The sequence below is a fragment of the Strix aluco genome, chromosome 2, assembly GCF_031877795.1.
Source record: "Strix aluco isolate bStrAlu1 chromosome 2, bStrAlu1.hap1, whole genome shotgun sequence".
Taxonomy (NCBI): Eukaryota; Metazoa; Chordata; class Aves; order Strigiformes; family Strigidae; genus Strix; species Strix aluco.
In genome coordinates, this window is record NC_133932.1 from 80507027 (window position 1) to 80523679 (window position 16653).

Genomic DNA, 16653 nt, shown 5'->3' on the forward strand with positions numbered 1-16653 from the left:
AAACAAGCAAACAAAAAACACCAAAAAACCACCTCAATGCTATGTTCATTGTGACACCTGTTATTTCTGCTAAATACAGCACTAAATATGTTTGTGAAATCAGGTAGTAATTAACATTTATAGGTTGATTCAGATAGTTGTAAAGCTGAATGAACTTGTTTGGTGAAGGTGGTGTATTTTTTTTTTTGTGAGCTCACATATTTTTAATTACCTGTCTTAGTACTGTTAGCCTCCTTAGCCTCAGTTCTGCATCTTGCTTTGTTTTTCCTATCCTGAGTTACGTATTTTTGGCAGGTGTTTTCCAACTAAGTTACAGTCTCCTCAGGTAAAGGATTACTTGTGTGAAGATCATTAGAGTACTTTAAAACTTTCTAGGAGGATTTAAACATTTACTTCATTTAGATACGTATGCTTTATTTATGTATTTGTTGGTTTAATCAGAGGGCAGACCTGACAGCAGCCTCAAAGGGCTACCCAAACGCAAATAATTGCAGAAATTCTTTCTTTAGTTGGTACGTGCTTGATCATCCTGTAAATAAGGGACTTAAGGAAGTCAGGTGCCATTTAAGATGACAGGGATTTTGTTACTTAATTTTCTTAGGTGCCTCTGAAAATACCAGCTGATGTACTCAGTGTTATAACCAACTGTTGTTCCTCCTCCTGCCTTAAGCTCTGTGGGAGTACAAAGTTCTGTTGAAGTGGAATTCACTGATAGGTGCGGGGCTTGTAGTTTAAAATGTTGTGGCTAAAATGCATAGCAACGTCTAGCTCAATGCAGTGCTAAGAAAATACACTATACTAATTTGGGAAAAGGTCATCCAAGGAATACAATAAAGGAATTTAACAAGAAAATATTTGGAATTAAGAATCTAATACATTTAATAGTATTTTATGTACATTAGCCCAGATATTCCTAAGTGGGCAGTATTTTGGATGCTGTATTTTTGAGAGCTTGTCAAAGGCTTGTTTTTCATACCTGAATCTCACTTTGACTTGAGATTGATCTGCAGGATGGGTACCCAAAACTACTGGGTGAAAATTATATCTATAAACTCATTGAATACATAGGACGTTGAAAGATATTTCAGTCTTTCTTTTGGATTTGTTAATTATTATGATAAATTTTAAAGGGATGGTTTTCTCTGTAGTTTCTTGCCCTTTTGATTCTTCAGTGATCTTATTAGCTATTAGCAGAGTTGATTTTCTGCTTTAGTTTCTAGTGAATTTGAGTAACTTAATGTGATGGCCCCTTCATTTTGATTTCTTATCCTGTGTTGGATTGAGGGGAAAAAAAAAAATCATGATCTGTTTTGTTTCTAGAGAACACTGTGAACATGTGAACTATCTGCAGCTGCCCTTGGAGAAGGGCAGTGATTTATTGAGGAAAACTGAATTGCAAAACCTTTTTCCTCCCCAAAATCAACAGCTTGACTGAGTTTAAATAACTGACTTTTCATATCCTTTCATCACACACAAAGACCTAATCCTGAGACTACTTGAACCACCAATGTAGGCTGTGGCTGAGACCACCACTGAATGTGCCATTCCCTTCTCACCACACACAAAACACATTGACTGCAGCTTTATGAAGTGAAAATGCTGAAGAAAAGGAAAATGTGAAGGAGGTGTCCACAGTAATTTCTTTTTTTTTAAAAAAAAAAAAAAGTGAAAAAAAAAAAGCTGCTGCATCTGGATATTGGGAACAAAAAGTGCCTCAGACTGGAATAATAGCTTGGGTCACTTGCTTTCGTATGTGCACAAGAGTGGAACTGCCGTTCCTTGTTTCAGTACCACTGACCCCTGCATTTTATTGTGTGAAGATGTCAGGGAAAGTGTGTAGAAGGAATTCCAGGATCTTTTAGTTTAACAATGACGTTGTTATTTTGTGATTTCTGTGAGAGGTGGGATTCCGGGGGGTTTGTTGTGTTGTCTTTTCCAGTTTAGCCAGGTTTTGTATGTATGCATGTGTGAGTTTCAAGAAACATTTTTATTCATTAAATAATAGTTCTTTCTGTGTGTTTGTATGTGTGCATTTGCATGTGTGTGTTTAAAATATGATCATAAATATGTCGTGAGAAAATAACCAGTGGTGGGATCTATGTTAAACGTCAGCATATTCTCTTTAGCCTGTTACATAGAGCAGGCCTGTATCTTGGAGACACATTTTGGTTTCCCTTCTGCTGAATCCTGGTGGTTTTGCTTGATGGTTAGATCACAAGATTCTGCAGCTGTGCTGATTTTTAGATGAAAAATAAGTAAATAAAAAAAATCCAGTTGCCTCATGGCACTTGATGACTGAAATCTCATGGAACTTTTTCTCTGTGGAACTCATGTTCTAACTGTACATTGCCAAGATGCATACTACAGTGCATCTTGCTAGTGCGTGATGAAAGACTAATTAAAACTTAAAGAAAAATAATATGTTTTTTGTATTGGTTACTTTTGAGCTCTAATTTCAGAAAAGGTTAAAATTATCATTATGATAAAAAACTAATTTTTGGTATTGTCATTTGATATTTGTATGTGCTTTCATTTTTGTTATTTTCTTTGAAATAAAAAGAGGTTATACACTGTGGTGTTAAAAACAAACAAACACTGTTCATTCTGTCTGCCTGGTCATCATCATACCATTTCCCACCCCCCCAAAATTTAAAAAAAAAAAAAAAAAAGAGGTGGGAGGTTGAGGAGGAAGAGAGAGAGAAGGCTTGGGTTGCACTTGTGTCTCCAAGACCAGCATGCAGGAGCTGTGAGTTTAGCAGACACTTGTCTAAATAATGCAGTTCTTTATTGACCTTTCATTCCTCTGTCCTTGAATGCCTTGATTGTTGAGTCCCAGTAGCCAATTAGTCTTGTTGATGGTGACCAGCAGTGGAGATAATCTATGCCAAAGCTATTGCTGGTCTTTACTCTGTACCTGTCATCGCATTCCTTTGAATGTAAGGATGAGTGTCTTTGCATCATATGGACTGCCTGTTTACTTAGATTGATGGTATGTGCATAGGATAAAACATGTAAAGTCTAGAGTCACAGATAATAGGTGGATTCCTGTTTATACAAGGACCTCTGTTTTCTACTGAAGGCTAAAAGTCTGTTCTCACTATAGCGGTCATATGTAATCCTGCCCAACCCCACTCCATTTTTTTTTTTTTTTCTTATTTACGTTAGCATGTAGAATTTTTATAAATTAGGTATGTGTGTCGTTCTCCACATATTAGTGTCAAGGCATCAGATATCATTGCAGCAACAAAACTTAATTTGTGTGGGAACATAATGTAACTTCCTTAATATTTTAGGGTTTGTTTTTACTTACTCTTAATAAATTTTGAAGATGTAACCCCTTATCTAACATGGGAAGGAAGATAAAATAATACGGAAAAATGTGCTTTCATTACCTTTTTGTCATCTTGCTTCCTTGTCTTTCCTTTACCACTTTTTGGCTTTTCTTGTTTCTCTTAACCCTTTTCCTTTTAGTTTTTATTCTTCATTTATATGGTAAATGTAGAAATACCTTGGTTACTGGGCTGTTCTTTCCATTTTCTCAATGAAACATAGAATACTGGTGTTTTGAATATAGTACTTGGAAAAATAAATCTAGCTTTCACTTAGTGGAAGTCTGTCTTCTCTGTTTCTTTTTCTAAAGCGTGTGAGCGTTGTGAGATGCAGTCTTCCTCTTAATTTCACGAACATTTTGGGCAGATTGTGGCTTAGTGGTAGGAAGACAAAAATGTAGTTGCTCTTACAGTACTTTGGTATATTGGACTGAAACCTGTAAATACAAAATTTCCATCGGCTCTTCTCCAAATTGGTTTCTCTGTTTTCTTTATCAGATTACTCTCAACACATTTTCAGCTACTAGAAAGCAGGATAGTTGTATGACAGTCCAGTAATGTGACCCCATTCTATATGGTTTGGAAATTTCCCCCCTTTTGGTTAAGGTGGAATTTGTAAAAGTTCCACAAAGAGATTCCATTCATCTGGGGGGCTCTTCATATCTGTTGGAAGGTATTTTCTTGTTTGCTTTTCTTGCTGTGAAAGAGGGCAAAGAAACACTAATGTAAGTGAACTTAAGTTCTACGGTTTTCTCCTTTTCTTTCTGCTCTATCTTTTTATATACACTACTTCTGCTTTTGGTGCCAAAGTGGGAATTGTTGTTATTATTTATAGGTATTTACCTTACTTTTTAAGCATCATTGCAACCTTTCACATCTGTAACTCAGACTGATGATTAAGACTTCCTAAGATCATTAACGTTTCTAACACTTTACAGTAGCTAGAAATCTCTTAATTCTGCTGTCAGTCATAGAGTGTAACAATCCTGTTCCAAATGGTGATAAGTACAAATCTTCTAGATTGCCTTAAACTACTGATATATTATAGATAGGACAGTGTGTGCTTACAAACAAATTAGGATTTCACTGTTTGGCAAAAGGACTGGAGATTTCACTTTTGATTCAAGAGGAAGGAGAAACTTGGAGATAGTCTGAATTACTAAGCCATATAGCTGGTGTTTGTGTTAAATCATTATGCATATTTATGCCCAAAACAAACATGTGAGACAAGGAATTATCTTCAGTAAAAAAAGACTGCATCTCATAGAAATGTGCTGCCAGGGTTATGTGTGCATTTCATGCAGAACGTAAGAACTTTTTTCTTACTGAAGCTGATACCGTGGCTGCCTGGTGAACTCTGCAGCTGATCTGAAAAGTCCAGATGAGTTTATTCTTCAAAAAGTAGAGGCAACAGTGTGGGCAGTTCTATACAGCAAAAGATGAGAGTTCAGCTGGGAACTGAATGTCATATGTCTTTGGGAAGCTTATACCTCTCTGTGTTGCATCAATGTTACAGGATGTAATGCTGGGGTACATGATGGTTTGTGATAAATACAATTCTGAAAGATTTTCATGATGGTCTTGGAGCATATTTGTAACAAATTATGAATGAGCATATGCTTACCACAGTAAATAATGTTTTCCTCCGCCAAGGAAGTTTCTTTTTACTCCTTTAGATGCCACAGGGTTCTGTACCTGCAGAGAATGGCTGAACTGGGTGAAACCTGAAGGTGGTGGTAACAGGGTGATGCTGATTAGTTGAAATACGGTTGCTGAAAGCATGAGGCTACTGTTAAGCTTCCTGGAGCTGAACAGTCACTGAACAGAATGTAGTACTGAAGAATTATGAGTCAAGAGTTTATTTTGAATAGGAAAGTAGTATTTTATAGGTCTATCAGAGTAGCAGAGCTCTGGGGAAGTTAGGAAAAAAACCCAGAGACCGGCTAAAAAGCATTTTTTGCATATCTCCTATGAAAGAGTACGACCAGAAAAGAACAGAAGGTAGTTTTACTTCTTAGGATAGCTGATGCTGTAGTCCTTAATATTTTTCATAGTTTTCATTTAACTGGGGCAGAGGGGCTGCTGTGGAACTTACAGAAATATGAGTAGTACTTCATTCCACCTAAAAATAAATATATTAATAGTGTATTTTAAATAGCAAGAACAAACAGTAAAATGCTTAAAAGCTTGTAATTGCTGTAAGGCTGAAGAGCTGTTACTGAAGAGCTGATACTCTTTTTAACAGAAGAGCCCACAGTTCAAATGTAGCACAAAGCTTTTAAAGCTGCTGAAAGACCCAGAATTGACTTCTGGCAAAACAATTAGACTTGACTGAGCAGAAAAGGTCATGCAGTTGAAAATGAGGTATTCTTGGGTATGGTGCAGGGCTGCTCTGGCATTATGGCCATGAAGGACAAGAGGCCTGAAGTGGGAAGGTCCATATAGTTCAAAGACAGAGTTTGTAGAACTGCAACATATGGGACAGCAGCATCTGTGGTAAGCAAAATTTTGCCAGACGTTTGGAAGAACTGGGAAAAAATGGATGAAAAGGTTATGATAGCATCTTCATTAGCTCAGAGGAATTCCTCACAGGAACAGTGGACAGTATCTTAGCAAATAAGTTAATGGACTAGACCATAAGAACCCTAAATAATGCCTTGCAGGATCACAGCAGTGGTTGGCCTAGCCAGTGGTCTTTCTCCAGAAGTAACAATAGGAGATGCTCTTTAGGGAGAGCATGAAAACCTGGCTGCTTTCTGTGGTCCATTCCCTGTTTAGTACCCTAGCATTCACAGTTTTGTACTGGGAGTGTCAAAAGGCCTATCCCTTCCCAGTTCTTTTACTGTCCATTTTTGGCATCGTTTTGTATCAGCTTGTAAGATCTGCCTCCTGCAATCTAATAGCTTGAAAGCAGTGAGATATTTGTTGATCTTTTTATTTTGTTCTATGTATATGTGCCCCTTCTATGGAAAGAAAACAATAATTATCACTGAAAGAAAAACTACTTTTAGAAGGGTTGTAAGTAGGATAAGATTGAGGACAGATATTGGTGAATCAGCCTCTGCTGATAAAGGGCTAAACATAGGAGCGAAGAACAAAGTAGGAAATACACCATTTATAGTAGTACTAAAGAGAAAAGTAGCCATTGTTGAATCAAAAGTTTTGATTTCATCAGGGTCTGTGGCCAGTGGGGCTGTTTTGGGCTTATATAGCTGGGGAAAAGTTTGGAAATGGTTTCTAAGAGGTAGGAATGGAGCAGAAATTGTCAAGCCATTCTTTATTTTCCTTTAAAAATATCAGTTATTTGTCAGCAGGGTCTGATAGAGGAGATATAAAAATGCATTGCGTTGGGAATCTTGAAGCAAGTGGAACAGCCAACAAAGTGACTGCATTTGGTGATGATCACTTTGGTATTGGAATCACAAAACCCCTAAATTAATATAATGGGAAGGGGTGCTTTCCGCTACCTGAGAGGAAGAGTAACTCTGGGAGGGTTGGGCGGTGCCAGACATTTTTCTGCATTGTTTCAGGCAGGTTCTGGCAAGAGCTATTGAGAAAGCAAAGCATGTGTGTGTGCATGTTCTGCACTCTCTGATTAATGCTGTTTCCTCAAGCTACCATGTAAAATTGTGCTTGGCATCTGAGGTATTCCCAGGAAGATATAACATATTCGTCATGGTACAAAAAGCACTATAGTTTATGTGACTAGTTTTTTTGTGTGTGCCTTTTTTTCCTTGGGAAAAGAACAGTGTAAGAATATAGCCAGGGACTGTGGGCATTTACAGGAGAAGACAACAAATGTAGCACTGCTGAACAACAAAAACGATTAACTTTTTATGTAATTTTTACAGAGAGATCAGAATAAAGTTATAACTAACTCCCTATAACTTCAAGAAGTGGACCTCTCGTTTTTATTTAGATCCTCATTGCAAAGTTGTGCCTTTCTGTTCAAATCACTCAGAACACTTTTGTGCAAAAGTGCATAGTGGGCACAAGGTGCAATAGAAGAAAAGCATTTGAGAAAATCAAATTAAAGGTCCTCCAAGTTTTTACTGCTTATAAATGGAAAAATACACTGTCCACAGACATCTACAGGAGTGGGTGTTGGCACTGTCCGTTTCTGTGTGACAGCATTGGTTTCCATGTCCAGTGGGCGTGAACAGGAGCTGCATGTAGAGATGCATAAGTAGAGGCCATGGCTTTGGCTCTAATAAAAGCTTGTTATTTCATGGAAAATCTGTATTAGCTGGAAGTAACATATTACTGTGGCCAAAGGGTCGTGGCAACTAACTTTGTACATGAGTGAAGATAATTTATTATAAAAAGGAGAATAACCTCCATGTGATGTAGGAATGTAATGCAGAGTTTTAAAGGACGAGTATTTTGAGTGTCTGGCAGAATCACAAAGTCCAGAGCTTGATTATGCATCTGTTTCTAAAGCATCAATATCTGGAACTCTCAGACAATATATGGACTGTGATTTTTGGGAACTGCTATTGGGATCAAGACCTGCGTTAAGATAGTTAAGCGCCTTGGCCCAGGATGTTCAGAAAGCCTGTTTCTACCCCTTGTTGTAGGGTAAGAGATTATTGATGATAGAATGCTGTTTAAATACAACAGAATGGTGGCAGTGCCAATGTATTAAAGAAAACACCCTTTTTATTATAAGGTCACTTGTTAAAAAACAATTGGACACAGTTCACCATGATCTCAAACAAAGACAAAGGCTTCTCACTTAATGGCAAAATGCATGCCAAGTCAAATGAATGAACGTGTTGGTGGCACAGAAAACGTGCCCTAAGGAGCTAAGTATATGCTTGTTCAGTTGGAAAAACAATGATTCAGAAACACTATCTTATAGAGACAAGAACAAATAGAAGGTACTAGCATTAAGGATGTGATTGGGAATTTTGACTACGTTTCTGTGGTATATCTGACAGATGTATCCAGTCCATTTGCAGTGACATACGGATTTAGTTAGGTAACTTCTTGTCGACTAATTGCAAATAGCAGGATTCAGAGGAGGAGAGGGTGTCTTGCAGAAGATAAGACAAGCTTGCTGTTTTTGAAGCTTTTAATGCTGACAGTATTTAGTTCCTACTCTTTTCTTTCACTCAGTTTATCTGAAATTACAATTTTCATTTCTTTCCCAGCTGTGCCTTTTTTTCCCCTTTCAGTGCATTGGTTGTCTTGTCTTTATATTCCCAATTTTCTTGTGGATGCACATTTTCCTGAAGCTGAATTAACACCGACTGAGAGCTGTCATTCCTGTCAAAGATTGCTGTCACTGGTTACTTCAGAAAAGGACGACGTCTGAGATGTCTTTTAAATATTGGAGTTATGTGCAACACTTTTTCTTCTGTAGTCATAAGTCTTCATTGCTTTTTCTCTCAAGACAAATCTGTTCCTGACAGTTTGATGCAAGCAATAGTATAAACAGCCATATGTACTTCTTTTAACCAGTTCCGAAAGAAAACCCATGCATTTTATTAAAAAGGTAGTTTAAAGACAAGACTATATGCCTCAACTCAGCCATTTTAAATGAGTAAATTGAAGTAGAGCTGTTTATGTACTAGGATTAGAGTACAAAAGTAAAGGGTTTCTATTTGGATGTTTCCTGGGTTTTTTTGTAATAAAGGAGAAAAAAACGCAAAAAATCTACGATGTGGTTTGATATGCTGCTCTGGATGCAGCTGGTCCGAGTGAAGTGTTTATCGCTCTGATCTGCTCATTGCAATGTCTTGTCCCCAGGAAAGCTTGTCCTCTGGTGTGCCAGTGTAACCAGCCACCTGTGCGGTTGTGCTTTAACAGTCAGTCCAAACAGTTCGGTTTGAAAAAGCGTGGGTTGTTTTGGGTTTTTTTTTTAAAAAAAAAAAAAGGTATTCAAGGAAAAAGGAAATGTCTGAATTGGACTAGGGATTGATTGTACGTGCAGTTATTTGGCAGAGACAATGAGGAAGTAATTTTAGTTAGGGGGAGGGGAGTAGGAGGAAGGGTGATGCCAAGCAAGTACAAACAGAGTGGGGTTTTGTAGTTTCTTGACTTTCTAGCTTTCTAGCTTTACTTCAGACAGCCCAACCTGACTGATAGTGTCCTAAATTACTGCAGTTAAGGTTGCAAACTTGAAATCCATGATATGCACCGTTGCTGTCATTGAATTAGTATGGCTTTGTGGCAGTGTCCATGGGCTAATAGAATCCTTGGGAGTGCATATTGGGGTCCAGCGAGTAGGAGCTGGGGGTGGGGGCAGGGTAGGTGTGTTTGACTTCTGCTTAAATATTGGTAAAACTGGTCCTGGAACGCTGCAGTTCTTGGGTGGGATTTGACTGCAAGTTCAGTCATCAAAATTTAGGTATCTGCATGTTGGGCTTTAGATGCTTACCTTGCTGTAGTCAGAGGGCATCTAGTCAATACAGTTAGTGGACTCTAGAGAAATATTCAACCATAGGGTCACTAGGTATCCACTTAAACATTAGACGAATCACTTTCTAAACTTCTAAACTAGGACAGTCCCACATTCAGGTTTCTGAGTCTCAAATCCCATCCCTTGGGCTTCACTCATTCATTAGAGATCCTACCAGGCCACCAACTGCAAGTCCCAAATGGTGTGGTTCCTATGGTAGTAGGTCCTATATCACAGCTGTCAAACCCATGTGGATGACTTGGCATCACAAATCGCACTAGGAACTTACACAGACCCCTTATGCGTATATTTCATAAGAGATGCTGAAATACATTGTAAGGTCCATTTAAAAACAAAACAAAAAAAGCACAAAACTTATTTTTGAATTATGGAAGAAAACGGAAGACCTCAAAGATCTGATTCTGTTGAGCTTGTTAGAGAAGAGACAGAGAGGTGTTCTATAGGTACTTCATGAGGAGATAAAGGACTCTTAAAGGACTTAACTGGAGCAAAGTGTGAGCAGACCTGAGAGGTTCAAAATGGGGTTCTACATGAAGACCACGTGCCTTTTTCGAAGAAGTACTTAAGCCAAACATGAAATATTGACCTCAGGGTATAACTGATATGAAAGGGCAGTGATCTATAGGATGAAAGGGTAGACATTCTTATGAGACATCTTGAACTCTAAATTTTGCTTTTGCATCTTTTTCCTGTCAACTTTATTAAATGACTTCAAATGGCGTACAATTTGTCATAAGGTTTCTAACATTACGTAAATGGTATAGCTTCTGCAACAAAGGGGAAGGCTTATAGCTTGTAATTCCCATGTTTTTCCAGATTTTTATTGGTTTTTTTCTTACTGTTTCTTTACCTCACATTAAATGTTTTTCTATTGTGTGGTTGTGGTACAGAAATACCTTGTTCTTCCTAGAGCAAGACCTGTTTGAGATAAAAACTCAAGGATATCGCTCTCAGCACCTATAAGAATTACGAATATGTAGGTCATCAGAAGATGAAGGGAAAGCATGTGTTTCGCAAATGAATGTGCTGATTAGGGCATTCACTTCCCGAGAGGGTTATAATAGGGTATGCTTGCTCCAGTAGGACAGGAGATTTCTTGAGGAAGAATAAGCCACAGTGAATGGAGTGACTGACCAAAGCATGAGGGAAATCTCTCAGGACTCTCGCAAGCAAGAGGATTACTCCAACAGAAATAGCACATGCTTTTTTTGTACTCCTAGAGTATGTGCAGTTTGTGAGTGGGAGATTCTTATTTCTTCAGGGAAACTGAAACAAATTTGAAGGTGGACATTGGACAATATGGCTCCATTTGGAAGCAAATTAGATTTCCCCGTCCAGGTCTTTTCAGTCTCAGTAGCCTGTGCATCTGTTGTCTTTTGTATAAGGTGGCCTTGCTTCCAATACTGTTCAGATAGCTATAAAATGTAATTAATCAGCTTCTATTTTGTCTTAATTTGGCTATTGTTTTCTGCACAGTCATTACAGAAGACTTTTAAATGCTAAAATTAAGAAATACAGTAAAAGATGTTGTTTTTATAGGCCATGTTTCTTTTATGTAGGGAAATCTTGCCTGCTTAGCTTTTTGGTGCAATTTTCAATTGTAAGCTGATTCTGCTAGACAAGGTCGAGATCTTGCTGTGCAAACTGAATACCTAGCTCACTGCTTGCCTCCAGAGAGGAGAGCAGTCAGACTACTCATATTAGCATTATCGTCAGTCTGCTGATTATCTCGGGTCTTCCAGCTTGCACGCAGTGAATCTACTAGAAGTTGGAGCAGTCTCCAGCTTAGGAGGTTAGTTGTCTCTTGTGAAACTTGGGAGCTAGAACCTTTGCCTTACCTCACGCAGTAGCTACATGATTACAGTCTGCAAATGGTTGTGTCTGGCTTCCAGACTACTTCATTAAGAGTTAATTTATATGCAAGTTTGGTTTTCCAAAAAAACAACACACATGACTGATCCACCCTATCATAAATTTTTATAATGATAAGGTGGTGCAGGCTCATCTAAAATTCCTTCCAAAGGCGGTGTCAGATTTTTACTTTAGTCATCCTAACCATCTTTTCCTTCCCTGTATTTCTGCCATAGCAAGGCTTTGTTTACATGAGCTGGATCCTAATAGTTCTACTCCCACTCCCACCCCCACCGGCACTTTGCAACATATTGTAGATTATCATCACTAAAACTTGAGTTTGGCTTTTTTATTTTTTATTAAGAAACATTTATTTTCCTCGGAATTTTTTTCCTTGAAAGAGCTGTCCTTAATTCTTCACATCAGGTTTGAGGCTGCTGGTATGAGGAGACAAGAAGTACTTCAGAAAGTTTTGTGACTGTCTAGGAGGTGATGGAGGGAGAAAGGGAAGGCAGCAGGCGTATAAAGCAGATTGGAGAGTGAGTTGTGAGAGGGACGGAACAGACTTCCATTTTCTGTTTGCCGATGAGGATGGAGGTGAAGGAACCTTTAGAAATTAGCTAGTCTGTGGATGGCTGATAGGCTTGGCAGAGACAATGAGCGGTACTGGGAAAAACAGTGATCTAGACAGAAGAAAATTTGGAGGAAGTCAGGAATCTTTGTCTCCTTTCTCCTCATTCAGTGATAAAAACGACATATGCTTACAGGGTTTTAAAGAATGCCGAGGAAGTAGAAGGTAGAGCAGCACTGGTGAGGAGTCCGGGTGCTTTGTTTTGCTTTGTGCTGACATACCATGTGTATAATTGATCCAGGTGAAATACCATACACTCTCGCTGCCACCTTACCTCCTCGTGATGAAATCTAGGTAAAATGTTTGCAATCTACTGTATGTATCTAGAAGGTCAAACAACATGATGCCATAAACACCTAAACCCACAGATGTGCAGTGTAATGGTAATGCAGCTTCCTTCAGAGCTCCTACCCCATACCTACCCTATAGCTATTTTCTGTAATAGATTTATGAGACCCTATAATGTGCTTTCAGGATCTATGAGATGCAAGGCTGTTACACTGATAAATCTTCTATCATGAGCTAAAATCTTGCCTAGAGCTGAAGACTGAATTGTGCTGACTCATGCAGTTGTAATGCATAAGGTGTGTGGGTTTGCTGTTTGGTCAGGTGAAATTAGGGTAAAGTCAGAGAAGCCTCAAGAAGAAAACAGATGTAGGGGAAAAGGTTGTGCTCAGTTTTGGCTTTAGAGTGTGTTGAGTACGGGCTACCAGAAGTGCAACAGGAAATGCAGTGTTTCGTAGGCACTTCCACTGAAAGTGTTTGAAAATCCAGGTAACTCTCTGGTATCCAACCTTAGCTGATGTGTTGCTTAGCTTTTCCAACTTAGTGCACAGATACAGGAACGGAAACCTTTTTGCTGTAAGACACGCATTCTCAGGACCCAGTGGTCACTAATGCATTTTTGGCATCCAAAAATCAGGCAGCCACAAAGTTCGGTTGAAATCTACTTGTGTGTCATATGTGATGATGGAAGTGGCTTCTCGAGAGTCCATAAAATGGAGACCTTTTAGAAAATATTTTGCTTTCTAAGGAATTTGTTAAAGGAAATAATACAGGAATTTAGTGTTGAGCTAGAATTTCAGTTGCCTGGTTTTTGTACAGGGTGGGTTTCTTTTTTTATATGTTTTATATGTTTCCCCCCACCCCCTTTTTTAAGGAGCAAATGGGCACACCCTGGTTTCAGTAGGTGACTGGACTCCTGCCATACATACATACATACACCGCTGGTGTTCTGAAAGAAATTTGTGTGCAGATAATGCTTTTCATAGTGTATTTAAACTGAAAGTTTGATGTGAAGGATGTGAAGTGGTCTGTAGAAAATGGGAGTTTTAATTCAGAAAGTTAGGACAGGATCCACTGTCCTAAGCAACAAAGCTTCATTCCACATTATATCTAATTTTCTAAGAGTAAATTCAGGTTTAGCCCAGCCGTTCATCTCGTACTCTGAAGTAAACGTGGTAAAACTAGTCTCTTATGACACTTCTTGCAGTGTTTAACATTTCCTTCTTATTTGTAACATTTCCCAATGCAATCCTTTGGAAGGAGAAAGCTCACTTTCTCTGATACTGGGTTTTCTTTCTAAATGGGACAGAGTTGTTTTTAGGAAAATTTAAAAGCCTGTTTTGAAAGTTGCTCTTCCAACTGTTAAGTCTTTGAAGTGAAAGTCAGTCTTTCAACAGTTTCTTTTTACCTGGAGTGAAAAAACATATCCCTCATTCACCAGGTAGCTTGGGTCCATTAAAGATTAGTTGTCTTTTTCATTAATCATCTGGTACTTTGTTAAAGCAGTCACAGAACAGTCCACAAAGAAAGATATTAATGTTCAGTCAGCCAGTTTGTAAAGACATTTCTTAAAGAACAACTGTTGCAGAAAACCATAAACTGAAAGTCAAATTAGGTATTACTGTAAATTCTTCAAGTTGCTTAAAAATAGATGTCGCTCATATGTTATACAATGTATCCGCTCTTAAATTTGGTAGTTATGTTTAAATATTTAAGTGTTTCAATAGTGTTAAATAGTTTTCTACTTGTTCTAAATTAAATTCTTCTGTCAAAGAGTTTTTTTATTTTGTTTCTATTGTGTTGCAGACTCTCCTACAGATTTTTGGTGTGGTGGCTGTGGCTGTGGCAGTGATTCCTTGGATACTCATCCCCTTAATTCCACTATTTATTCTTTTCATTTTTCTTCGACGATATTTCTTAGACACTTCAAGAGATATTAAACGTCTAGAATCCACAAGTATGTGGTTTGGCGGGACTTAATGTTAGTTTGAACCCTGCTTATTATTATGTGAAATGCTAGTATTTTATAGACAATCCATCAAAGATTTTTTTCTTTTGCTATGCAAATAACTTCCTTATTGCCTTCGTTCTCAACTAGTGAATTACATGCTTAACTCCTGTTTTGCATAATTATAAACCTTAGGTATGTCAGTTTAACTATCTGTAAGTAAAGCTAGTTAGGAACCCAGCTAACTTGCTGCGTTTTGGGACCTTGTATGCACATACTAATGGTGTTTCTGACCTAATCTGACTCTTGGGCCAGACTTTAGCGTGACTATGATATGAAATATTAAGCATTTTGAATAACAAACATGGGTGCCTCATGTCATTAATAAAGCTCAAAGAATTTCTTCAGTGACAGCTATTGTTAAAAAAGTAAGACATTTTTGTATAAATTAATCTGCCTGGCTGTCTGACTGATTCTAATTGAGTAAGAGGACTTTGGTTAAAGAGATTGCATATTTATTCTAAAAGAATGCAGTATGGTAACTTGTATGGTTAAATATAAAATAGTAGGATTAAAGATTAGTGTGGTAAAAAAGGAATTAAATGTTGTCCTTCAGCTATTGCTAAGTTACTCTCATTTTCCTTTGTAGCTCGAAGTCCAGTGTTCTCCCACTTGTCGTCATCCCTCCAGGGACTTTGGACTATTCGAGCTTTGAAAGCAGAGGAGAGATTTCAAAAACTATTTGATGCACACCAAGACCTCCACTCAGGTTTGTGATGAATTGACGTGAAAAATCAAATACTTTGCTCTGTAGGAGGGAAATATCTTATGCCCTCAGCAACATGTATATAATGTGCATTAAAATCAGTAGGAGCTTGTCTCTTTAGGGTAAAATTTCTCTATTAGAACAAAAACGTTATTATCTGTCTAGATTTTGAGAGTTTACTTTGGGCTGTAATATAATTTGAGATACCCATGCATATGTTTTAACAGTGTCTTAAGATAAACATAAAGTATGCCTGATAAGAATATTTAAAGATTCATTTTTGACATTTTCCTCGATTCCATCTTTTAAAGGGGTGTGTGTGTGTGTGTGTGTGTGTGTGGAAACAAGCTATATTATGAAGCATTTCATATTAAGTAGTGTGCTAGGAGTGGGCAGAGATGATTAATATAAATCATCTTGGAAAAGTTTCAAAGGTCTCACTTCTTTTTTACTTTGAGCAGCTTTCAGGGCTTAAATCCAATATACAGTATTAACATGACCAGAAGGTTTAAAATACTAGTATTCTGCAAACATAAGTAATATAATTCAGGTTTGCACTGTGATTCTTTACCTTCTGTCAATTAAATGTTCTCTATTACAATGGTTTTCAAGATGCAGCAGAATGCAAGTTTGCAATTTTGTGTTTGTTAGCTAAGATCTTGAATTTCCTCTGTCATAAGGTGTACAAGTATATGCTATGGCATTTTTGTGATTTACAGACTTCTGAGATAGCAGACCAGACCAGCTGATCTTTTCTGAAGTACAGTTTATCACAGGCTGTAGAATGGTGCACTGATCTCTGTGTTGAGCCCAGTAACTTGTGACCAAGGAAACATATCTTCCAGGGAGGCACCTCTAGCTTTGAATTCCCCATTTCTTAATATTATCAAGTCGCTAGTTACCTGACCAAATCAATTTTACAGTAGCTGATAGCAAGGGAGCACAAAGTTGTTTTTTAAGCTTTGTATTAAAAGACATCTTTAGTCTATAAACTGTATATAAAAGTTTCACTATACAAAGAGGACCGTGACCTTTATAGCAAGTATTTTCTTGTATGTTAAGGTCAAATCTAAGGAACATGAGCACACTGTTTTCCTGTCAATTTTATGCATCTAACAAAACTGTCGGTAACACACCTCTTGGGCAGTTCAGGAACCTGCTTTTGAGATCAAGCTTCAGTGCTTATAGTCGCACTCCTCTGTGCACCTACACACTTCGCCGTGGTGTCTCTCCCACCAGAGTATTTGGGGTATACCAGCTTGCTTAGTGTGTGTGTGCTGATTGGTCCTCGGAGGGAATATGAGCCAGCAGTGTGCCTGTGCAGCAAAGAAGGCCAGCAACATCTGGACTGTATTAACAGGAGCATAGCTAGTGGAAGGAGGAAAGTGGTTATCCCCCTCAGCGCTTGTTAGCCCACAT

The 16653-nt window shown here is 38.0% G+C and overlaps 1 protein-coding gene across 6 annotated transcripts in view; it reads left to right on the forward strand.

Moving 5' to 3' along the window:
- ABCC4 (ATP binding cassette subfamily C member 4 (PEL blood group)) overlaps window positions 1-16653 on the forward strand; it is a 155472-nt gene that overhangs the window by 92452 nt on the left and 46367 nt on the right. For 5 of the 6 annotated variants that reach the window (XR_012622011.1, XR_012622012.1, XM_074815448.1 and 2 more), the window contains exons 21-22: window positions 14327-14477; window positions 15118-15237. Coding sequence is in view for 4 of the 6 variants with exons in the window: in XM_074815448.1 (XP_074671549.1) it covers window positions 14327-14477; window positions 15118-15237 (271 nt within the window). In the remaining 2 variants the exon portion in view is untranslated. Of the gene's footprint in view, window positions 1-1320; window positions 1543-14326; window positions 14478-15117; window positions 15238-16653 lie in introns of those variants that run through there. The other variant, XM_074815447.1, reaches the window with a different exon arrangement.